The sequence below is a fragment of the Podarcis cretensis genome (genome assembly GCF_951804945.1).
Source record: "Podarcis cretensis genome assembly, chromosome: 8".
NCBI classification, from domain to species: Eukaryota; Metazoa; Chordata; class Lepidosauria; order Squamata; family Lacertidae; genus Podarcis; species Podarcis cretensis.
The window spans coordinates 9,387,785-9,412,568 of record NC_137177.1 but is presented as its reverse complement, the minus strand read 5'-3'; the positions used below and the strand labels follow the sequence as shown (position 1 = coordinate 9,412,568).

The 24,784-nt window shown below is 48.1% G+C and overlaps 1 protein-coding gene across 3 annotated transcripts in view; it reads right to left on the bottom strand.

Moving 5' to 3' along the window:
• Positions 1-24,784, bottom strand: part of B9D2 (B9 domain containing 2) — a 43,044-nt gene that overhangs the window by 4,156 nt on the left and 14,104 nt on the right. For 2 of the 3 annotated variants that reach the window (XM_079985819.1, XM_079985818.1), the window contains exon 4: positions 15,669-16,462. The exons of the other annotated variant lie outside the window; for it this stretch is intronic. In XM_079985819.1, coding sequence (XP_079841945.1) covers positions 16,149-16,462 — 314 coding nt within the window. In that variant the 3' untranslated portion in view covers positions 15,669-16,148. Of the gene's footprint in view, positions 1-15,668; positions 16,463-24,784 lie in introns of those variants that run through there. 3 annotated transcript variants of the gene reach the window in all.

Here is a 24,784-nt window from a genome sequence, read left to right as displayed (position 1 = left end):
ATAAAAAACCGAGACACGGCGAGGGCCTGCGTCTGGCTTGCACATTGCACTATGCTGCGGAAGTGTTGCTATCAGCTCGGTCCTTTCGCCTTAAGAATCGACATCCTGTTCCGTTCCCAACCTGCTGCTCTGAGAGACTCAGAGAAAAGCACCTTAAAATCCAAAGAGAACCTGGGAAAGCATTGTTAAAAAATGAAATAAAAAAGTCCCAAGGGAGAAAGAGATTGCAGAGAAGGAAGCTCAAAAAGAAAAGATAGTTTCTGGTTTGCATGTGGGGTGAGAGATGGACCTCAGGGCCTGGCCTGAGTCCAGTGGGCCAAGAGGAAGATTTTGAAAGAAGAGTCAACTAAGTCTCCCTTTAAAGCACATTCAAAGCGCATTTTGCCCCTCAAAGAATTCTGGGTTTTGTCATTTGCCCCTCACAGAGCTGCAATTCCCAGTAATCCTGAAACTACAAATCGCAGAATTCTTTGAGGGGGGGAAATGTGCTTCGAATGTGCTTTATAGCACGTACACAGCCTGAGTCATTATCCCCGAGGTTTGGGAGGGCAGTATGGGCTAGTGGTGAGATCACAGGATGGAGATGGAAGCTTAGTTGCTTTATTGCGGAGATGGGGGAACCTCAGGTTAAATGTGGCCCTCTGGAAGGCCATAACTCTCCCCGCCGCCATCACCACACACTGTTGTTCCCCAGGAGTTGTTCCTTCGGAGCTTTAGTCTCCCCACCATTTTGTCTAATCCCCTTTTTAAAGTACCGGTAACCCTTTGTGGAATGTAAGAAAGTAAAAAAAACTTTTGGGAAATGATATATAATGAGATGAAAAAGGTGTTGAAATATACATTCTTAAAAAAACCAGAAGCATTTTTACTTGGTATTATAAGTGAGGATACTAATACACAGGATATTAAATTGTTTTTATACGCAACAACAGCGGCAAGAGAATTGTTGGCCCAGAAATGGAAGCAAGAAGAAATACCGACAAAAGGAGAATGGCAGACGAAATTAATGGACTATGCAGAATTGGATAAAATGAGAGGAAGGATTTGAAACCTGCGGGACCAGAGATTTGCAGAAGATTGGAAGAAATATATGAACTATTTGAAGAGCAACTGTAATCAACAAATTACGCTAGTAGGACTACAAGAAGTTTTGTAAGGAGAAATATATGAAATATTTCAAAGAAGAGAAAGAAGAGAGATATGAGTTATGATGTTTAAATTTAATAGTGAAAGTAAGAAATGTAAATTAAGTGAAAAGATTGGAAAATTTTCAGATGTGATTGGTGGAAGTCAAAAAAATTGTATAAGATATAAAAGTATGATTAATAATTGTTGAAAATGTTATGTTAAAAAACATATATATATATATATATATCTGTGTGTGTAGTAACCCTTTGTGGTAGCAAATTCAATAGTTTCCAACAGCTACTTGCTGGAAAAGGGAGAATTCCTGGCTTTGGGACTAAAGTCTCCATTTTTCCTGCTTTTGACTCCCCCACGGGGAAAGGCGAGACTTCAGTAGCAAATTTAAGAAAAGGAAATTGGCCAGTCAAATTGGGATGCGGTTAAGAGGACTGTCGGAAGAATCGTAGAATCACAGCTGGAAGGGAGCCCAAGGGTCATCTAGCCCAACCCCCTGCCAATGCCGGAATCCTTTGCCCAACGTGGGACTCGAACACAGGATCTTGAGATTAAGGGTTTCATGTTCTACAGGCAGAGCTAACAGAAATGAATACGCAGCAGTCCGAGCAGATAGGTGCTGATTTCCAGGCTTCCAAGGTAGAAACAGGGACTGGCCTCTACTCCATGGGGAGTGAATTTAATGTCCCAGGGCAAAAGGGTTTGATGGCAGTGCCATGGCAAGAAAATGCCATTCAACAGCCGCCATTAGCTTTTCCAAACCTGTGGCTTTGGTGACCCCTGCTGGGCAGAGCCAGAACAGCAACCCTCTTTTAATAATAATTTGACATTTTTACATTTTGTATATTTTAATATCAGACAGAATTTAAAGGGGTCCCTGGGGAAAGAAAATTCTGCCTTTGAAATATTCAGGTCTCTTTGCTTGCATTGTCGTGTGTGTGTGTATACATATACATATACTGTGTATATATATATGTATATGTGTGTGTGTGTGTGTGTGTATATATAAAAAAGGTAAAGGTACCCCTGCCCGGGCCAGTCTTGACAGACTCTAGGGTTGTGCGCTCATCTCACTCTAGAGGCCGGGAGCCAGCGCTGTCCGCAGACACTTCCGGGTCACATGGCCAGCATGACGAAGCTGCTCTGGCGAACCGGCACCAGAGCAGCACACGGAAACGCCGCTTACCTTCCCGCTATAAAGCGGTACCTATTTATCAACTTGCACTTAAGGGTGCTTTCGAACTGCTAGGTGGGCAGGAGCTGGGACCAAACGACGGGAGCTCACCCCGCCGCGAGGATTCGAACCGCCGACCATGCGATCGGCAAGTCCTAGGTGCTGAGGTTTTACCCACAGCGCCACCCGCGTCCCTGCTGTGTGTGTGTGTATATATATATATATATATATATGTGTGTGTGTGTGTGTGTGTGTGTGTGTATGTATATATGTGTGTGTGTGTGTATGTGTGCGTGTATATATATATATATGAATAATTTTTACAAATTGAGATCAGCTTTTTAAAAATAATTCACAGCTACTGCCTCTGTTGAAAGGATAATGTAGTTTAAGAAGTAAAGCTGAATCTATAGCAAAATATGTTAAGGCTTTCACTTCAGAGATTGTAAACCCAAATTAAGACCACTGAAGGCTGCTTTTCCATATATAACAGAGACATGGGGGAAATATAACCAACTTCTGAAGTTAAGCTTTGTAAATGATGTAGGGAGGCTTGAAATCCAATATACATTTCCCAGCGAGCACACTCCATTGAACTCAGTAGGGCTTACTTCTGAGTAGACATGCATAGGATCTCATGACCCGTTTTGCCTTAACTTTTTATTGTAGAGGAGCGATATATCACGGTCTTAAGGAAGGTCACGTTTCGGATCTCCAAGTTTCTCATTTTCCCCATCTTAAATTCAGTAAGTTTCCCCAACAATCTGCAAAAAGAATAAAAAAATCCTCATGAAAATTCATCATAATTTTTGTACAAATTTATCCCAATAACCATATTTTTGTATGTAGTTTTGACTAATATGAACATTTCTGCAAGCAATTTCCCCCAATAGATACATTTTTGCAAGCAATTCCCCCAAATATAGCACATTTTTGTATGTTATTTTCACTAATAAATGCATTTCCAACTGCACATTTTACCCTGGCATATGTATTTTTGAACACACTACTTGGCCAGAGAACTGCACTTCAAAATTTGGAGAAGAGCAAATTTTGAAGATTGGCTGTTTTGAATTGTATTGTGAATGTGGAACTGAATCAAATGTCTTCCCCACCCATAAATTCATAGGTAATCGGACCCTGGAGAAGTTAGGTCTTTATGTAGATCATCAGAGATCACCCACAGAACCTAGTAGGGAACTTATATCCTCTTGTTTCATGCTTCCAGCCAGCTGAGCTCTGCAATAGGCTTAAATTATGAATATGTATGAATCCACTAACCAAACACCATGAATATTTACCTATACTTTCCATCTCATAGACAAACACTGTTTTTACCCGGCGATTTATGGCCTTTGCTTTCGGAAAGCTTTGGACATTTGCAGCCCAGTTCTGTTCATGTTTACTCAGAAGTAATTCTGACTTCAAAATATGTGTGCATAGGATTATAGCCACGGGATCCCTTCCAATATCAGTAGACAGAGAGGCGCACGTAACCCTCAGACCGTAGAGTCAGAATATCCTCACAAGATAGTGCAAAGGCTAGAGATTTTTTATTACTGCTGTGCACTGTTTGCCGATTGGATCTTGCGGGAGTTTGAGTTTCCAAAAATCAGAGTGTTGTAGAACAAGCTTTGGAAGACAAGCAGCTGAATATCAAGGCGGCCGGGGCGTGGGTCTCCAAAGAGGTTCTACTCAAGAGTAGGTCTACTGAACTGAATGAACCTCAGTTAGTCGTGTCCCTAAATTTCAACGAGTCTACTCTGAGTAAGAACAGCATTAGCTACAACCCAATATTATTGCAATAGGGACGCGGGTGGCGCTGTGGGTTAAACCACAGAGCCTAGGACTTGCCGATCAGAAGGTCGGCAGTTTGAATCCCTGTGACGGGGTGAGCTCCCGTTGCTCGGTCCCTGCTCCTGCCAACCTAGCAGTTTGAAAGCACATCAAAGTGCAAGTAGATAAATAGGTACCGCTCCGGCGGGAAGGTAGACGGTGTTTCCATGTGCTGCTCTGGTCTGCCGGAAGTGGCTTAGTCATGCTGGCCACATGACCCAGAAGCTGTACACTGGCTCCCTCGGCCAATAAAGCAAGATGAGTGCCGCAACCCCAGAGTCTGCCATGACTGGACCTAATGGTCAGGGGTCCCTTTACCTTTAATATTATTGCCCGGTGAAATGAATTTTTAAAGTTGTGCAGTGTGATCCTATGTGAAAGCAAGTCCTTTGGGTTACCCACCAATATAGAGTGGGAGAATCCTAGAATTGGAAGCAACCACTAAGGAGCATCTAGTCCATGGGTAGGCAAACTAAGGCCCGGGGGCCGGATCCAGCCCAATCACCTTCTAAATCCGGCCGCGGATGGTCCAGGAATCAGCTTGTTTTTACAGGAGTAGAATATGCCCTTTTATTTAAAATGCATCTCTGGGCTATTTGTGGGGCCTGTCTGGTGTTTTTACATGAGTAGAATGTGTGCTTTTATTTAAAATGCATCTCTGGGTTATTTATGGGGCATAGGAATTCATTCATCCCCCCCCCATATAGTCCGCCTCCCCCCCCCACAAGGTCTGAGGGATAGTGGACCGACCCCCTGCTGAAAAAGTTTGCTGACCCCTGATCTAGTCCAACCCTGAGTGATGCAGGAATCTCAACTAAAGCATTCCAAGACAGATGGCCATCCAACCTCTGCTTAAAAACCTCCAATGTATGTGTTTTGTAGTCTTAGTCCATTAATTAGATCTGCATATATTTGAATATTTTTTTAAAGGTATGTTTCTCGATTTTGAAATTTGAAAATCTTAATAGTACTTAGTTTCCCCTCTTTTCACCCCTCAACCCCTCTCCACCCAACCCTAACGAAACAGACATAACTGGTTGATACCAACATTTACGAAGAAAAAGGAGTGAAGATCACCTTGGTTACAAAACAAAAACAGATCCCCACAGATCCCCATAAGCTTTTGGTGGTTTACATGCACATTCCTTCTTTGGTGTGTACGTGATGAAGTCTAACCAAGTGTTGGAAAAACCATTGAGTTTATTGCGTTTTCTTCTTTCACATACTTTGCCGGTTAGTTTTCCCATTAGAATCAAGTCCCAAACATATACAAACCAGAGTTCGAACAAATTCAAGTCCAAAGATCTCCTCGTAAATTCGAAAATGAGAATATAAATGGTTTCTTACTCGCTTTTATTTGCTTTTGAATAAAGCATGTCTGAGTCACAGCAGGCATCATTAGAGAGCATTGTCCTTCCCTTTGCAGTTGTTACAACAAAAACAAGGACATGTATTAAAAGTCATTTTAATGTGTAATTAGTTGGCTTGTGGGGATGCAGGTGGCGCTGTGGGTTAAAGCCTCAGCGCCTAGGACTTGCCGATCGAAGGGTCGGCGGTTCGAATCCCTGCGACGGGGTGCGCTCCCGCTGCTCGGTCCCAGCGCCTGCCAACCTAGCAGTTCGAAAGCACCTCCAGGTGCAAGTAGATAAATAGGGACCGCTTACCAGCGGGAAGGTAAACGGCGTTTCCGTGTGCGGCTCTGGCTCGCCAGAGCAGCGATGTCACACTGGCCACGTGACCCGGAAGTGTCTCCGGACAGCGCTGGCCCCTGGCCTCTTAAGTGAGATGGGCGCACAACCCCAGAGTCTGTCAAGACTGGCCCGTACGGGCAGGGGTACCTTTACCTTTACTAGTTGGCTTGTATCTGACTAAATCATACTCCAAGTAAAATCTCTGATATGATCTCAAGTCTGTTAATTTCAGTGGGCCGACTCAGACCTAAGTTGGCTATAAAAAACCCTACCAAAATCTTCTGGACAATGAATTGTATTTTTGTCGATCAAAATATTATTATTTTTTGCTTGATTAACACTAAACCTTGCCACTCTTGAGATCACAAGAAAGTTAGGGTTCACACTTAACTCTGAGTATATTTCAGGATCAGAGTTTTCCTTCTCCTAAATGCGCTTCCTTCCCAGGTGGACGAGCCCCATCTGCCCTGCACGTCCCTTGACAGCACGTGCGGAAACTGCCTTTTTGACCGTTGGACCCACTTTTGGTTTTGTCTGCTTAATCCATTGGAATTAGGGAAAGACCCTAACACACTGAAACCCATCGGCTACCCTCACCTGGTTTAGCAGACCAGTCAGACCGTTCCTCGGTTGTGGCTGCTGTCGCCTGCTGACAGCTTCTAGGAGCCACAGGTGATGATGATGATGATGATGATGATGATGATGATGATGATGATGATAATAATAATAATTTATTTATACCCTGCCTACCCATCTGGCTGAGTCTCCCCAGCCACTCTGGGTGGCTCCCAATCAAATGTTAAAAACAATACAACATTAAATATTAAAAACTTCCCTAAACAGGGCTGCCTTCAGATGTCTTCTAAAAGTCAGAGTTGTTAATTTCCTTGACACCTGATGGGAGGACGTTCCACAAGGCGGGTGCCACTACCGAGAAGGCCCTCTGCCTCATTCCTTGTAACCTCACTTCTCACAATGAAGGAACCACCAGAAGGCCCTCGGAGCTGGATCTCAGTGTCCGGGCTGAATGATGGAGGTGGAGACGCTCCTTCAGATATACTGGACCGAGGCCGTTTAGGGCTTTCAAGGTCAGCACCAACACTTTGAATTGTGCTCGGAAACGTACTGGGAGCCAATGCAGATCTCTCAGGTCCCGAGGTGAGAGCTGAATGCAGGGTGCGGACCAAAGGGGGGCAAACGACCCCAGGAGGAGCGTCCCCCACCAGAGGTACTAACCCTCCCCTGACACCCTCTATACTCTGGTTAGGGATCTATCGAAGTAAAATTGGGCCAGCTATCCGAACCCACATTGGTCTGACCATTCTTTTTATTTCCTCTGACATGATACCTAGGAGAAAGGATTGTGTGTTTTTCCCCCAAATGAAAATATTTGGTGCTTTTCATTGTTGGCAGAAGCTGTACACGTTGAGGGAATCCTACCCTACAGGGAACTCCATCTTTGAATCTGAAACATGGCACAGGGATGCAGTTTTCAGCACCGGCTCTCTGCACCCCGCTGAACACCTGGCTCCACCTGGGATGTGCACCACTTGCGAGTTGGTGATGCCATGCAGCTGCACTGCTCTCCTCTACCCAGCACTCTGCCCTGCAGGGGCCGCACCCACGTGGTCCTGTCGCTGGCATCCTTCCTGGGTGAGGAGGATGCTGGGAAACGGACATGCTTTCCGGGATCCGGAGCAGGCTGAGGAATCCGGGAAGGTTCTGCAGTTCCTGTACTTTCACCCTCGATTAGGCCGAGCGGAGGCAAGTGCCCCTGGGCAGCCAGCCAGCCGGCCGGCACAGCAAAGCAAGACAGCCGCTTTGGGGAAGGAGGGCAGTGACCTGGAAAAGGCCTTCCAGGTAGGGGCCGGCTTTCAGCCAAGCCAAGATGCGAAGCAGCCAAGCCAGGAGGCAGCTGCAAAGGCCGCAGAGATGGAAAAGCTCTAGAAAACGGAAAGGGAAAGACACACACACACACACACACACACACACACACACGGTCAAGGGTTTGGAGAAACGTCTGCCCAAGAAAAGGCTATGTGGGGGTCTTCACCCCTAAATCCAAGCTGCTGGGAATCCCAAGTGGGAAGAGTGATGACATACCGCCAAGTGCCCTGATTTTCCTGGGACAGTTCCGGAATTGCAAAAGCCATCCCAGTTTCTGATTTGATCCCGGAACGTCCCTATTTCCCCCACCTGTGCTGCTGCCTCCAAGATCAGGAAGGAGAAGGAGCCAGGATTTGTCCCAAGTAGCGGTGGCAGCTACGGCTGCAAGGGAGCATCCTTTTGCCTCTCTACGGCCATTCCTGCCGGCCTCCTTCCTCGGGCAGCTCATAGCATCTGGTGGAGAGCAGGAAAGGAGGAGAGGCCCGTATTCCCTGTGTGATGAGGGGCAGGCAGAGAACAGGGCTGCCCTTTGTGGGAAGAAAGGGGAGCAAAGAAAATCACAATAAGTCTTGATTTTTTAAAAAAATAACGCTTTGTGCATCCATGTGTAATCTTGCCCATTTCTAAAATTTATTTATTGGTGTGCGTGCGCTTTTCTTCTTGCAAACCTAAGGTAAAGGTAAAGGGACCCCTGACCATGAGGTCCAGTTGTGACCGACTCTGGGGTTGTGGCACTCATCTCGCTTTATGGGCCGAGGGAGCCGGCGTACAGCTTCCAGGTCATGTGGCCAGCATGACTAAGCCGCTTCTGGCGAACCAGAGCAGCGCACGGAAATGCTGTTTACCTTCCTGCCGGAGCGGTACCTATTGATCTACTTGCACTTTGACGTGCTTTTGAACTGCTAGGTTGGCAGGAGCAGGGACTGAGCAACGGGAGCTCACCCCGTCACGGGGATTCGAACCGCCGACCTTCTGATCGGCAAGTCCTAGGCTCTGTGGTTTAACCCATAGCGCCACCCGCATCCCACCGACCAAACCTACCAAAGAATAAATTAAAATAAAATTGGGGTTACGGGGTTTTCTCGAGACAGTGAAGGACGTTTGTGCTTTGTCCTACTTGTGTTGTGGTGACAGCACTCTCCCTTCTTCTGTGGCAGCAGGACCAAAAATATGGGGGCTCGAGGAGGGTCAGTTCGGGTGTGGTGCAAGAGAAATGTCCTTGTTTTCATGAGGAATATTGGAGGGTATGCACTGTTGAGTTCTGGTCCGGCTCACAGCCTTCCCAGAGAGGTATCTTGTTGGCCACAATGAGAACAGGATGCTGGACCAGGTGGGATTTTGGCTTGACCTATCCGGGCTGTTGTAATGTCCTTAAAAGACATGTGAAGACAGGAAAAGGCTGATAAAACAGTGAACAAAGCGGGAAGGGAACCAATTCCCTCTCAAAACACGAGTAGCGGTGATGACAGGAGTTGTAGTGCGGCCCAAGTCCTTCTGCATGGATCACGCCTGTGGCTCATCCAGTCTAGCATCCCATTCTCACAGAAGAAGAGGAGTTTGGATTTGATATCCCGCTTTATCACTACCCGAAGGAGTCTCAAAGCGGCTAACATTCTCCTTTCCCTTCCTCCCCCACAACAAGCACTCTGTGAGGTGAGTGGGGCTGAGAGACTTCAGAGAAGTGTGACTGGCCCAGCAGCTGCATGTGGAGGAGCGGGGAGGCGAACCCGGTTCACCAGATTATGAGTCTACCGCTCTTAACAACTACACCACACTGGCTCTCAGTGGCCAACCAGGTGGGAAACCCCCAAAACAAGATCGGAATACAACATCTGGAAGGCCGCAGGTTCTCCAACCCTCATTAGAAACGAGGGTCGCCTAACGAAAGGTTAGCAATATATTCAGGGAAAATGAAAAGAAGCAGGTCTTCACTCAATGTGGAGTGCAAACTTATGGGATACACTGCCCCGGATGTGTTGAAGGTCACTGGTTTTTACGGTTCCCTATCCTGACCCACCTCCCACCTGTGGACACAGGGGCCATTCCATCCTGACCCACCTCCCACCTGTGGACACAGGGCCCATTCCATCCTGACCCAGCTCCCACCTGTGGACACAGGGCCCATTCCATCCTGACCCAGCTCCCACCTGTGGACACAGGGCCCATTCCATCCTGACCCAGCTCCCACCTGTGGACACAGGGCCCATTCCATCCTGACCCACCTCCCACCTGTGGACACAGGGCCCATTCCATCCTGACCCACCTCCCACCTGTCAACACAGGGCCCATTCCATCCTGACCCAGCTCCCACCTGTGGACACAGGGCCCATTCCATCCTGACCCAGCTCCCACCTGTGGACACAGGGCCCATTCCATCCTGACCCACCTCCCACCTGTGGACACAGGGGCCATTCCGTGCCCTTCCTCTGACCATTTGGTTGGCACATCATGTGCTCAGAGGACCTCATTTGGTACAGAGGCTGCCAGCTGCCGATCCCCACGCTAGGGATCCGTTTCTGGTGACTTGCATCCTCCCCTCTGCCCCCCCCCCCCGAAAGAGCCTGGTGTGATGATAAAATAGCACGCCTGGAAGTTTCTGCAGAGTATCCGTCCTTCAAACAGCCCCTTGGAACAGGGGGAATTGCTAGTTTCCAACCAGGGCAGTTCTGTGGTCTGCTGCTTTCCTGGTCCTGCCACTTTCTGGCCTGCGGAAACGGCCTGACGCTAGAACTGTGCTGAAAATTCAACGCAAACACCCCTTCATTTCCCCCAACCATTCTGCATCAGTTAACCAGGAAAGAAACAACACTTTAAAATTATCAGAGGGGAGAGAAGGCTCCCAGTGAAACTCTCAGGTGTGCGGTGCAGGGTTCTCGATGCAAGGACTTTTCCTTCTGAGGTGGCACGGAGGGGCTCATGAGTGTCTTTTCATTCTATAAATTGCTTGTCCCATGGTCTGCCGCCTTCCTGGGTGCCCATGCGTCAGGCAAAACCCAGGGGAAGACTTCGTGGAGGTCAGGAAGTGTGGGCTGCAGAAAATGCTTGCAGGATAGAAAATTGCACCCACTCTGCCACTTTGCAATGATGAAATAGGCTTGAAATCCTGCACCGACCCCAAATTCTAAATACGCTATAAAGAAAGTGCCCCGAGAATGAAAATTCCACGAGGAATTTGCTCCCGTGAGATGTTACAGTGGGCATCAACATGGCTGGCTTTAACAGAAGATTAGACAGAAGCAGAAGACCAGCTGCAGGAATTACGCTGGCCTGTGACCGTAATAAAGTAAATTCATTCATTCAGTTGCAGGAAAGCATAAGTACGCCCTGCTTGCAAGATGCTGGAGCAGATGGTCTTTGGCTGATCCAGAATAGCTCTTATTATGTTCCTATTGCCAGATCCTTCTTCCGGATACAGAAGCACCAGGAGTATCTGGATTTATGGAATGCGAAACCCTTGCCTCCCTGTTTACATGAGAAACCTATACGCAGCCTTTTAGTACTTCGCCTCCAAAGTGGTTTAACAAACATACCTAAGCCAGTGCAAATGAACTGAGTTCAGCAGCACACATTTGGAGTAGAAATGGTTAGGAATGCACTGCAAGAGATCAACAGCAGTAGCCACAGAGCTATAAACCCTACAGGCAGAGATTAAATAAGGATAAATCCAAAAGGCGACAGAGGAGGCCATTTCTGGTAGCCACCCAGTCTCTATTGATTATCTTGGTGAGTTTGCTGGTTTTTATGGGAGAAGGCTGCCTAGAAATGCCATTCAAGGCTTCATAGTCTTATCCCCATTTTACAGCTGAGGGAAACTGAGGCTGACAGACACCATGAACCACTCACAAGGTCACAAGGACAGTAGATAGAAACCGATCTCATCCTCTTATCTCTGGAGATGTAACACTGGAAAGTCCCAAAATAGCTTGGGAATTTCCTTAGCCCGATAAGCTGGGGCTGTTCAATGGAGACAGCCTTATCTCTGTCTTTGCAGCTGTAAAATATAAATCCTCAATTTACAAGAGACCACAGCCTCCCTCCGCAAGAGTCATGTGGAAACGAAAAGCGTTGACTGCACCAAACTTTGAAGAAGGGAAGTGGAAGTCTGACAATCAGGTTTCTTCTGAATACTGCTGTTGGAGCAGCGTTGAGACGGGGGGGGGGGGGTGCTGAGGACTTTCCACTGAGGTACCCCAAGTTAGACATCTTAAAGGCTATCATACAATGTACTGTGGCACGAGGTTCTGTGGACTCAAGCCCACTTCCTCAGGTGCGTGAAATGAAATCTTAGCTGGCAGGTACAGAAAAGAGAAAACTTTGAGGAGGTGGGGAGCTGCAAAAATTATGGCCGACGATAGCCAGGTTTGATTCCTCATTCTTGGAGATGAGTCAAGTTTAGGGTGTGTATACGTCTTTCGAAAGAACTAGGACCAGGTTTTTATTCTTAATAGCATCATCAGCTGTCTCCTTTCTCCTTGCCACCCTAAAACTCTTGGACTTTTCAGGGCGCCTTGATTTGCAGACCATAGCAAGTTGTACTATTTTATCTCCACACCAGCGAAAAGATTCGGCTGTCAATTTCTACAGATTGCTGCTGGTCTGCCGCTAAGCTTTTCCACCCCCCTAGTCGGTTGACAACCCAGCAATGATGGCTAGTGATAGAGAATCGCAAGTTCTTCGTTGTATGTTTAATGTTTTGTGATCTGCTATGAGAGCTTATTTGATCGGGATAGAAACAGAGAATACTACCTTCATTTCTTCTTGGGCAGCTTAGGCCCCTCCTCCTCTGCCTTTGTTGCTGATAAATTTTAAATAATAAAATTTAATTCTTACCCTTTCAAATGGGAAACAGCAAATGAGTAGCAGCATATACACCATACCTTTAAAGCACATTCAAAGCACATTCCTCCTCCCCCAAATAATCCTGGGAATTATAGTTTGCTAAGGGTGCTTGGAATTGCAACTCTGTGCGAAGGTAAACTACAGTTCCCATGATTTTTATTTTTATTTTGCAGGGGGAGGAATGGTCTTTGAATGTGCTTTAAAAAGATGCTGCCTACACAGCTGTACCAGCAGATTTTTAAAAATTAAAGAAAGCATTAAAATTAAAAAAAATTAAAGGGGGTGGAATGATGAAGAAGAAAGGGAGCGTTCCCCTTAAACATCACAGTCTTTGTCCTGGAGATGGGAACTTGCAGGGCAGCTGATTTGACCATGTATGTGGGACGAGATGGGATGAGGAGCTGGAGTCAAAGCTTCTTTGATCCTGCGAGGAAGAGAAGCTTAAAAATAGACTCTTCCTGTACCATAAATAGATGCTGTGCCAGTGTCAGACGGCTGCAAATATGGGGCTTTGTTTTGGGGTGTGTCTGTGGCCTGTGGCCGTTCGCTTTCAGAGAGAGGGAGAGAAAGCCTGCAGAGGGCTGGAGCTGAACCAGAGAGCCCTGGGTTCAAATCCCCACTCAGATGGAAACTCCCTGGATGGCCATAGCATCCTTTTTCTCTCTCTTAACCGACCTTACTAGGAAATCCGCGGCCAGGTTATGGGAAGAAAGTTAGGAAGCCCCTAAGGAAATTAAAAGCATCACTTTACGACCCATTGCTTTTAAACTCTGGAACGGAAGTCCCAGGCAATTTAGTGCAGAATTTACTTCTGACTAAACACACAGAGGGACGCGGGTGGCGCTGTGGGTTAAACCACAGAGCCTAGGGCTTGCCGATCAGAAGGCCGGCGGTTCGAATCCCTGCGACGGGGTGAGCTCCCGTTGCTCGGTCCCTGCTCCTGCCCACCTAGCAGTTTGAAAGCACATCAAGGTGCAAGTAGATAAATAGGTACTGCTCCAGCGGGAAGGTAAACGGCGTTTCCGTGAGCTGCTCTGGTTCGCCAGAAGCGGCTTAGTCATGCTGGCCACATGACCTGGAAGCTGTCTGCGGACAAATGCTGGCTCCCTCGGCCTATAGAGCGAAATGAGCGCCGCCACCCCAGTCATCCGCGACTGGACCTAATGGTCAGGGGTCCCTTTACCTTTACCCTGGGAGACCAGGCCCAATAATTGTATTAGACATGGCTGCTTTGAGTACCAGGGACTGAGGATAAAGTCTGAGGGATGTGGCCATCATGCCTTGCTTGTACAGTACCTCTCAATCTTTAGGCTGCCGCTTTTGGACGATTCTTGAAGCCCCTCTACACTGGTGTTGTTTTTGCAGGCAAATTCTGCAACATGCCAATGACCCAGGAATAGTGCATTAGTGGTGAACTTCCCCCTGGAACATACACACACACCATTCCACTTGAATAGTTGTTCTGCAATGCTTTCCGAATGGTCTCGCTGCCCAGAGCGGCATTTTTAGGCTACGGCACAACCAATGCAACACACATGGAGAACTCGTCGCATGAAAAGTTACAGGGTTTCAGCTGGAAGCTCCGGGAACATGCATGGATTGGAAACAAATCAGTGTCTCCATCCTGGAAAAAACTGCTCTCGCGAGCAGAACTGAAAGTGGGATCGCGTGTAACTGCCTAGACACCAACAAAACGTCATGAACGCACAATAAAAAGACCGTCTACAGGCAGTTCTTAAACTCAGTGGTTGAAGCTGGAGTTTCTTGCTGTGAGCTCAACTCTACTCCTCCAATTTCTCTTCTACATCTCCCCATTCTGAGCACCAAGCTGACACTTGATGCCACGGATTCTTCCAGGCAGAATCCATGGTGGATCACGGTTGTGTACCGTATTTTTCGCACTATAAGACGCACCAGACCAAAAGATGCACCTAGTTTTTGGAGGAGGAAAACAAGAAAAAAAAATTCTGAATCTCAGAAGTCAGAACAGCAAGAGAGATCGCTGCACAGTGAAAGCAGCAATCCCTCTTGCTGTTCTGGCTTCTGGGATAGCTGTGCAGCCTGCATTCACTCCATAAGACGCACACACATTTCCCCTTACTTTTTAGGAGGGAAAAAGTGAGTCTTATAGAGCAAAAAATACGGTAATTTTAAGGAAAGGGACTATGGAATTGCTGGTTGCTGCAAGATGATACACATGCAAACTGGAGAGGGGTCTGGTGCATTTTTGGAAAGATTCAACGCATTCCTCTGCCGGCCACAAGGAAGGTGAACCCTGCCCCTCTCCCCCAAAACTATTTGCAGGTGGCTTTAATCCGAAACTTCCTTCTGACCAGGCATTCCTGCCGCCTCTTACAGCCAGCTCTCCAGCTGAGGCAGGAATGGCACTGGAACCAGAACAAAGGCCTGGTATTTTTACATCCACAGCTTTGCAAATACCTGTCAGATGGACCAAGTGCAGGGACCATAGCCAGGGCAGCATGGCAACTCAATTGCTCACTGGGAGAACTAGGCATTGTGGGAAATCAGTTTTGTCAGATATGGGGGTCAGCTATCCCAGTTTGAAGCATCAATTGCCCCTATTTTTCTTAGGCAGAGCTTTACGCGAGAGGTATTGGAAGGAAATGATTTAAAATTATCGATTAGTGATTATTATAGATAGATAAAAGAGGATTTACTTATTTTGTGGATAGGCTACAGCAATATATAAAAGTCTTAGCAGAAATTGGTGCTTGTACAGTCAATGTGCAGGGAGAAAGGATGAAATATTGTAATATAATTTTTAAAAAATTGAATATTGAAATGAAAGTTGGGAAAGCTAACAGACTTGGAGCAGCAATGGATGGAGGTAAAAAGAAGGACATCTTGGGGTGCGAAGTCAGCTTTTACATTTGTATTAAATGTGGTGACAATGTTTTTTAAATTATGGAAAATCAATTTTTAAAAAATTGGCAAAAAAACACCTATTGCCCATCGTACCCCCTCACTCTGCTTTGTGCCCAGACTAGGCCTACTATGATGGCATGTTTGTGCAGTTGGGATAGCCACCCAGCCACCAGGGTGCCAAGTTCTCGTTCCCACAAGCACTATGCAAAACCTCGTGGAGGAAAAAAGAAAACCATTTAATGCAAACGGGAAAAAGAATAGCCTTTATAGAAATAAAGTTGTACACTGTCAGCGATTCAGGAACAGAGGTCCTGTCTGCGATATGGGCAAACTCCTCCAGACAAAAAAATCATACCGGGGAAGAGTTTTCACAGCACTCCCCAAAAAAGGGGTCGCAACGGATCTTGCTTGCGAGGGGCTCCGCTTAGACGAGGATCCTCAAGATCTGAATCCTGAACCATCCGGGCTAAGCGCCAATCGCTCGTCCTCTTTCCTCTCCCCGAACTGGAGATGCCAAACTTGGGAGGTTTGGCTCATAGGTTCCACACTTTGGCTGCCGGTGGTATGGAGCTGTCCTTCTGCTCCCGACTGCAGAAGTCTTCCCTTCCCAAGCGGCGAGGGTCCCGGTCTTCGGGACGAGGGGAAGGAGCCGTAACGGCGGCAAGGGGGCAGCCCTGGCCAGGGTGGGGAGGACCTCAGCACTCGACGCCATAGCGGTCGAAGTTCCGGAGGATGACGGCCAGTTGGAGGTGGACGGTGCCCATGGCGCAGGTCTGCAGGCGGTAGCGGTCGGCCCCTGTGTAGATCAGGTCGGTGTTGAGCAGCTGGGGGCCCCCTCCAACAAAAAGCTGGGAGAGCTGCTCTTGCCAGGAACCCAGGGGGCGCCAGGTGACGCAGTCCAGCTGGTGGGAGCCGGGGGTGGAAGGCACGTGGCAGAAGCCGTACCCGTATAGCTCCGTGCGCCCAAAGGAGTCCTGGTGCCACACCTGGACGTGCAGCTTGGGCCAGCCTGGCAGGGGAAAAAGAGAAAGGAAGGGTCGTTTCTCTACGCAGCCACGGCAGCCCAAATGGTATATGTCCCAGAAATGGAGGGAAGGGAGCAGGACCAACGAAGGAGGAGTGGCAGACGAAAACGGTGAAAGGTGCAAAATCGCCGGGTTAACCAGCAGAATAGGAGATAATAATAATAATCATCATCATCATAATAATAATAATAATAATAATAATTTATTATTTGTACCCCGCCCATCTGGCTGGGTCTCCCCAGCCACTCTGGGCGGCTTCCATAAAAACCAAAAATACACTAAAATATCACAGATTAAAAACTTCCCTGAACAGGGCTGCCTTAAGATGTCTTCTGAATGTCAGGTAGTTATTTATTGCTTTGACATCTGATGGGAGGGTGTTCCACAGGGCGGGCACCACCACCGATAAGGCCCTCTGCCTGGTTCCCTGTAGCTTTGCTTCTCGCAATGAGGGAACTGCCAGAAGGCCCTCGGCGCTGGACCTCAGCGTCCGGGCAGAACGATGGGGGTGGAGACGCTCCTTCAGGTATACTGGGCCGAGGCCGTTTATGGCTTTAAAGGTCAACACCAGCACTTTGAATTGTGCTCGGAAACGTACTGGGAGCCAATGTAGGTCTTTCAAGACCGGTGTTATGTGGTCTCGGCGGCCGCCCCCAGTCACCAGTCTAGCTGCCGCATTCTGGATTAGTTGTAGTTTCCGAGTCACCTTCAAAGGTAGCCCCACATAGAGCGCATTGCAGTAGTCCAAGCGGGAGATAACTAGAGCATGCACCACTCTGGCGAGACAGTCCGCAGGCAGGTAGGGTCTCAGCCTGCGTACCAGGTGGAGTTGGTAGACAGCTGCCCTGGATACAGAATTGACCTGCGCCTCCATGGACAGCTGTGAGTCCAAAATGACTCCCAGGCTGCGCACCTGGTCCTTCAGGGGCACAGTTACCCCATTCAGGACCAGGGAGTCCTCCACACCAGCCCACCCCCTGTCCCCCCAAAACAGTACTTCTGTCTTGTCAGGATTCAACCTCAATCCATTAGCCGCCATCCATCCTCCAACCGCCTCCAGGCACTCACACAGGACCTTCACCGCCTTCACTGGTTCTGATTTGAAAGAGAGGTAGAGCTGGGTATCATCTGCATATTGATGGACACCCAGTCCAAACCCCCTGATGATCTCTCCCAGCGGCTTCATATAGATGTTAAAAAGCATGGGGGAGAGGACGGAACCTTGAGGCACCCCACAAGTGAGGGCCCAGGGGTCTGAACACTCATCCCCCACCACCACTTTCTGAACACGGCCCAGGAGGAAGGAGTGAAACCACTGTATAACAGTGCCCCCAGCTCCCAGCCCCTCTAGACGGTCCAGAAGGATGTTATGGTAGATTGTATCAAAGGCCGCTGAGAGATCCAGCAGAACTAGGAAAGAACTCTCACCTTTGTCCCTAGCTCGCCGGAGATCATCAACCAGCGCGACCAAGGCAGTTTCAGTCCCATGATGAGGCCTGAATCCCGATTGGAAGGGATCCAAATGGTCCACATCCTCCAGGCGTGCCTGGAGTTGTTCAGCAATCACCTTGCCCAAGAAAGGAAGATTTGAGACTGGGCGATAGTTGGCCATACTGGCCGGGTCTAAAGATGGTTTTTTAAGAAGCGGTTTAATGACCGCCTCTTTCAGCGGATCTGGGAATGTTCCCTCACAGAGGGAAGCATTCACCACCCTGCAGAGCCCATCGCCCAGCCCTTCCCGGCTCGCTTTTATTAGCCAGGATGGGCAAGGATCCAGGAGACAGGTGTTGGAAAGGGTATTTATCCATAGGAAAGGGTATTTAAGGAAGACTGGGAAATGTTTGTAGAATACTCAAAGAATCATTGCACACAGGTTAGGGTGTTAACAGGATGGGAGTAAATTCAGCAGTAAAAATTGCCTTGAGATAAAATGAGAAGGGGGAAATATGGAGTACCGTATTTTTCTGTGTATAACACGCCCCTGTGTATAAGACGACCCCCGATTTTTTGGGACTTCTAATTGAGGAAATGGGGGGGGGCAGTGCCCAGACTTGTTGAGCTTTTTTAGGAGGGAGGGTTGCCGACTGCCAATTGCTTGACCCCCGCTGCCAATTGCACGCATCAGCAAAGCCACCAATCGCCGGTCCCACCTCTGCACTATCGGTGTATAAGACAACCCCAAATTTTTAGCATTTCTATTAAATAAAAAAACCTCGTCTTGTACACAGAAAAATATGGTAATTAGAATATGCAGCAGTAAGGGGGAATCAGAAGGAACAATGGAAGGTGGGAAGGGAAGTCTTATGCTTAATTGAATACAGTTGTACCTTAGAAGTCGAATGGAATCCGTTCCGGAAGTCCGCTTGACTTCCAAAACGTTCGGAAACCAAAGCGCGGCTTCTGATTGGCTGCAGGAAGCCCAACATTCAGCTTCCAAAAATAGTTCGCAAACCGGAACACTCACTTCCGGGTTTGCGGCATTCAGGAGCCAAAACGTTTGAGAACTAAGCTGTTCAAAAACCAAGGTATGACTGTATTGTGTTTGGTTTATGTGATTGTGAAAAATTATAAATAAAAGTTGTTTTTGGAAAAGGAAAAGGGAAGGAAGGATAGCAATTTAAGTTTCCAAAGCATCCCACCATTTCATCTCGGTAGCGATGTTGGGAGGATTTGGATGGAAGCAGACACTATTGATGTTCACTTACTCATACCATGTAGAGGCAGTGTGGTATTGTGGTTGGAGTGCTGCACTAAGACCTGAGAGGCCGGGGTTCAAATCCCCACTTGGCCGTGAAGCTCACAGGGTGATCTTGGGCCAGTCATTCATTCTCAGCCCAACCTACCTAGCAGGGCTGTTGTTGCGAGGATAACATGGGGAGGCGGAGAACGAGGCATGCTGCCTTGAGCTCCTTGGAGGAAAAGTGGGATATATAAAAGCTAAAAAAGATGAAATAAATAAATGCCCGTGCACTGAAATGGTGCAGAACAATGTAATCAATTATATGAGATTCTGCTACAGCAGACAGAAGGACCAGTGATGCAGTTTTTGTTGGAAGTGCAGCTGGTATAGTACTGGATGAATATGATCTTGCAGCGAAGACCCCATAAGGAGTCTTGCCACGGCATTCTGCACCCGCTGGAGTTTCTGGGTCAGTCTCAAGGGCAGCCCCACGTAGAGCGAGTTACAATAATCCAGTCTGGAGGTGACCGTCGCGTGGATCACAGTGGCTAGGTCAGGGTGAGAGAGATAAGGAGCCAACTGCTTAGCTTGGCGAAGATGAAAAAATGCCGCCTTTGTTATAGCTGTAATCTGCGCCTCCATAGAGAGGGAGGTATCGAAGATTACACCCAAACTCTTAACGGACGGTGCTGGCACTAATTGCACCCCCGCAAGAGATGGGAGTTGCCCCCTCAATCCCATATCGTCCCGTCCCAGCCAGAGGACCTCTGTCTTCGAAGGATTTAACTTCAACCGGCTCCCACGTAACCATCCAGCTTTCGAACTGCTAGGTGGGCAGGAGCAGGGACCGAACAACGGAAGCTCACCCTGTCGCGGGGATTCGAACCGCTGACCTTCTGATCGGCAAGTGCTAGGCTCTGTGGTTTAGACCACAGCGCCACCCGCATCCTGTCTAATAACCAGAGTATTTCTTTCTTAATATAATAGCATCCATGCACACAGATTGTGGAGGGAATACCACACTATTTCTGCCACAGCAAAAACAGAATCTTCAAAGATATGTGTGTTTGAGTGTTTGTTTGTGTGTGTGTGTGGCATCAACATTTGAGGACCAGGATCCCGTTAGGACAGAGGCATGAAGACTTCTCAGTTGACGGATATATAAATGGAGAAAAGGAAGTCTGGAACATTGGGGCCCCAAAGGACACAAACGGCAGGAGGCCTGTCACATTGCTACGTGGTGTCCAAATGTATATGAGACAAGACCAGAGTGACAAAGCCATAACCAGTGAGTGTGGCACTTCGCCGCAGAATAGAATAGCTTGATCTAAAAGGACAAGGAGCTTACAAACCACAACACTGAATACCTTCAGCTCTCTTCAGCTCTCTATATTGGACAAACAGGCCAAACCTTAAGCCAAAGAATAAAAGGACATAAATCCGACATCAGGAACCACAAGACAGAGAAACCAGTAGGAGAACACTTCAATCTCCCAGGACATTCTATACAAGATCTCAAAGTAGCTGTTCTAATACAAAGGAATTTCAGAAATAGACTGGAAAGAGAAGCTGCTGAATTGCAACTTATTACCAAACTTAAAGTGGGACGCAGGTGGCGCTGTGGGTTAAAGCCTCAGCGCCTAGGACTTGCCGATCGAAAGGTCGGCGGTTCGAATCCCTGCGGCGGGGTGCGCTCCCGCTGCTCGGTCCCAGCGCCTGCCAACCTAGCAGTTTGAAAGCACCTCCAGGTGCAAGTAGATAAATAGGGACCGCTTACCAGCGGGAAAGTAAACGGCGTTTCCGTGTGCGGCTCTGGCTCGCCAGAGCAGCGATGTCACGCTGGCCACGTGACCCGGAAGTGTCTCCGGACAGCGCTGGCCCCTGGCCTCTTAAGTGAGATGGGCGCACAACCCCAGAGTCTGTCAAGACTGGCCCGTACGGGCAGGGGTACCTTTACCTTTACCTTTTACCAAACTTAAAACCATGGAGAGACCTGGTCTGAACAAAGACATTGGATTCTTATCTCATTATACATGACAAAGCCATTTTTCACCTTCTCACCCCTTGCTTTTTCCTGTAAGACCTATTGCAGTCGTTAAGAGTCGTCAACAGGCTCATCACAGCTATCTGCCAATCACCCAATCCCACCACCCTTCTGAGTAATACCCCTCCCCACCTTCTCACTATATAGAAGGGTCTGGTGACTTCTGTTTCAGTGTATCTGAAGAAGTGTGCATGCACACGAAAGCTCATACCAAGAACTAACTTAGTTGGTCTTTAAGGTGCTACTGGAAGGAATTTTTTTATTTTGTTTTGACTATGGCAGACCAACACGGCTACCTATCTGTAACTGAATACCTGGACATAGAAAAAAAAAGATTTTGACACTCCTCTTGTGGATGAGGAACTGTTAAAAAAACAGGAAGAAGAGCAGGGAAAAAATGGACAGTTCTCATGATGGAAGGATACAGAATGAGGAGTCCTGCAGGCTTTCCAACTAAAGTTGGGGGTGGCAGTGAGGTGGCCATTGGTACTAAATCATTCACGGTAGTTTAAACAAGAGAGATGGTGAAGAGGTCCAAAACGACTTCTCCAAACTCAGGGCTTATTCACCCACACTTTTCCTCCACTCTTTCCAGGCACGGTCCATGATTTAAAGCTCTGAACACCTTTTCCCCCTTTTGCTTCAGAGCTTCCCCTGTGAAAATCCGTTCTTTAAAGCTCAATCAGAGCAAACAGCCATCCGTGGGGAACCCAAACTGATGTTTGCTCCGGTGGAGCACCGAAGATTGGGAAACTGGTGTATCTGACTAGGCACTGTGGAGAACAGCATGCTGGCCTGATCTGGCAGGTTCTTAATAATTCAGTGTGTGGATAACAATGCTGATTTACCATAAAGAGCTGCTTGGTCTGTGAAGTGACATGAGCTTGCAGAAAGCACTCAACTGATGCTAAATATTAAGGTTATTATTATTAAGTCAGAGTCTGGCTCCTCCAAGCACTCGTTTGGCTCCATCCTCCTTCTCTCTCTCTCTCTCTCCTGCTCCCACCACCATCTCCTCCTGTCAATTCAGAGTTCGTATTTCAACATTAGCCAAGGTCTGGCTGGCCGGGGGTGGCGGTGGGGTTATATATATGTGTGTGTGTAGTGTGTTTTATCTCTTTGCCTGAGCACTGTGTTCCCAGCAATAAAGGGAACCGGGGAGGCATGATTTATTAATTATGTGGAGTCTCGTCAGCCGGGAAGAAAAGGAAGCGGCGGGAGACTTTCGGCAGCTTTTCCGCATCAATCCATTCCTCCATCCCCCCCGCCTGGTCTTTCCTTGCCCCCACCTTTCCAGTCCAGCTCAGCTCAGCTGAAGCGCAGCCTAGGAAAGGCAGCAGAGAGAAGCCCACGCAAATCAAACCGGCTTTGCGGCATGCACACAAAAAAAGCCGTCTGCTCCAACATTTAATCCCCTGCCATTCCAAACGGCTTCCCTTCGCTGGCTGGCTTCTGAGCTCTTTTGTCTGACGGCGCAGTTTACCGTAGCCATGGATTAATTTACTTTAAGGTAGCCAATTATATTGAACATACGTGGGTGGCACTGTGGGTTAAACCACAGAGCCTAGGGCTTGCCGATCAGAAGGTCGGCAGTTCGAATCCCCGTGACAGGGTGAGCTCCCGTTGCTCGGTCCCTGCTCCTGCCAACCTAGCAGTTCGAAAGCACGTCAAAGTGCAAGTAGATAAATAGGTACCGCTCCGGCGGGAAGGTAAACGGCGTTTCCATGCGCTGCTCTGGTTCGCCAGAAGCAGCTTAGTCATGCTGGCCACATGACCCGGAAGCTGTACGCTGGCTCCCTCGGCCAGTAAAGCGAGATGAGCGCCGCAACCCCAGAGTCGGCCACGACTGGACCTAACGGTCCGGGTTCCCTTTACCTTTACCTCCAAGTTGCTCAGTGCAGTTTACTGCTGTCTCGCTCCTGTCAGGCAGGTTCATAATGAGAGGCGAGACACAGTGCCTGATTCGAGCCGGATTGTGCAATTTGCTTAAACACCCCACTGCATTTCATGCCTGGGGAGAATGGGGGCCTCTGAGTCTACGCAGAGTATCTTTCCTCAACCACTGAGCAACTGCTGGGGACAAGGAACCATTTCAAGCCAAAGGCCCGCACTCTCTTCTGAGCAACTTCCAAGGGGCCAATTGTGGGTGGAGCCAGAGGCAACAGTGGGAGGAGCGACAGGTGCAAATGACGCCTTTGTGCACTAGGCTAGCTGCAACACACAGCCCTCTTCGTCCTCTGTCCTGAGTTCTTGCGGGAATACAGTCAAGCTGGGATGCAGAGAATTCTCCACCATAGCCCCACCTTTCAAGCCAGAATCCCCTGAAGAGAGAGGGCTTCCGAAGGCGACAGCTCTACAATGCAATTGGCTGGGCCCCACTGGTAGGGTGGAAGGCAGGGAGGCGAACAGCAGGTGGCGCCAGAGGCAACAAAAGCCAACTATTTGCCTCTATCCTCCTCCTCCCTGCTGAGTTGTACAACAGCAAAACTAAGGAGGGGGAAGCCAACCTGCTTATAAATCGCCCTATTTGTTGTTTTCTGAGGTCCCTGGACTGGATTTATCTCAGGAGAAGGCTGGATGAGGGCAGAGTGAGCTTTGTGGAGCAGGGTCCCATTTGCCCTAATAGACATTGCCTCAATGCCAATTTTTGCTTGGACTTGGGCCAAAGTCCCAGTGGGGAAGACGGGAGGATCAGGCTGGTTGGGGGCGAGTGGGTGGGTTCAAGAGCCTCCGTAAGTGGGGCGGATTCTTGGCCATCAATGTATGTGTTATGAAGCATCATTCACACCGATAGAGCCAAAATTCCTGGCGAAGTTTGGCCGGCAGCCACACTGCAGAACTGTAGCTCCAGTTATAAAATGCGGCTTAGCTATTTAAGAGCATCGTTGTTCAGTGGGTTGCCTTTTAAATTGGTTAAATTGCCACTCGGGAAGAGTGCTCATTGCTCATACTCACTTTTCGATCTCCCAAAAGCGACTGTTCGGTTTTAGAAGATTTTACCCTTATTATCCAAAAGCTTTCAGTTTAGAATGACATTGCTCACGACCTGGGAAGGGAGAACATCTAAGAGAAGGAAAACTGATTCCAAACCTCTGCTGCCTTGCAGAATATCTTTGGGAGAAGAGAAGCCTAAGGCGTGAACCCTACACAAATGCAGAGTGGAGTCCCTAAAGCGGTTGGATGGCGCCTTGTGTTGGTTTCTATTTCCCTCACTGAGCAGCAAATGCAGTCACAAGGCTTTGTTTTGCATTCCACAGTCAGAGTTAATGTTGGGTTCCCACGGGAATGGGAGACTGGATGTGACGTTCACTGGTTTCCTGTTTTTCACTGTTCTCTCGGTGTTCTTTGTTTCCGAGAGGAGTTGCTTCTCTGCACTCGCAGAGGCAAGATGCATGTTTGTATTCTCTCAGCATAGAAGTGTAAATAAAGTTAAGAATGTGGCACATACTGCTTATCCTTCCGCTGTGTGTGTGACGACGCTCTGCTTGGGCCCCAGATAAGACGAGCCTGTATCAGCTTCAGCTTCAGATGGGCCGAAGCTGGTCAAAACCTAACACCTTGTACGCCTCTTTCCGGCAACTC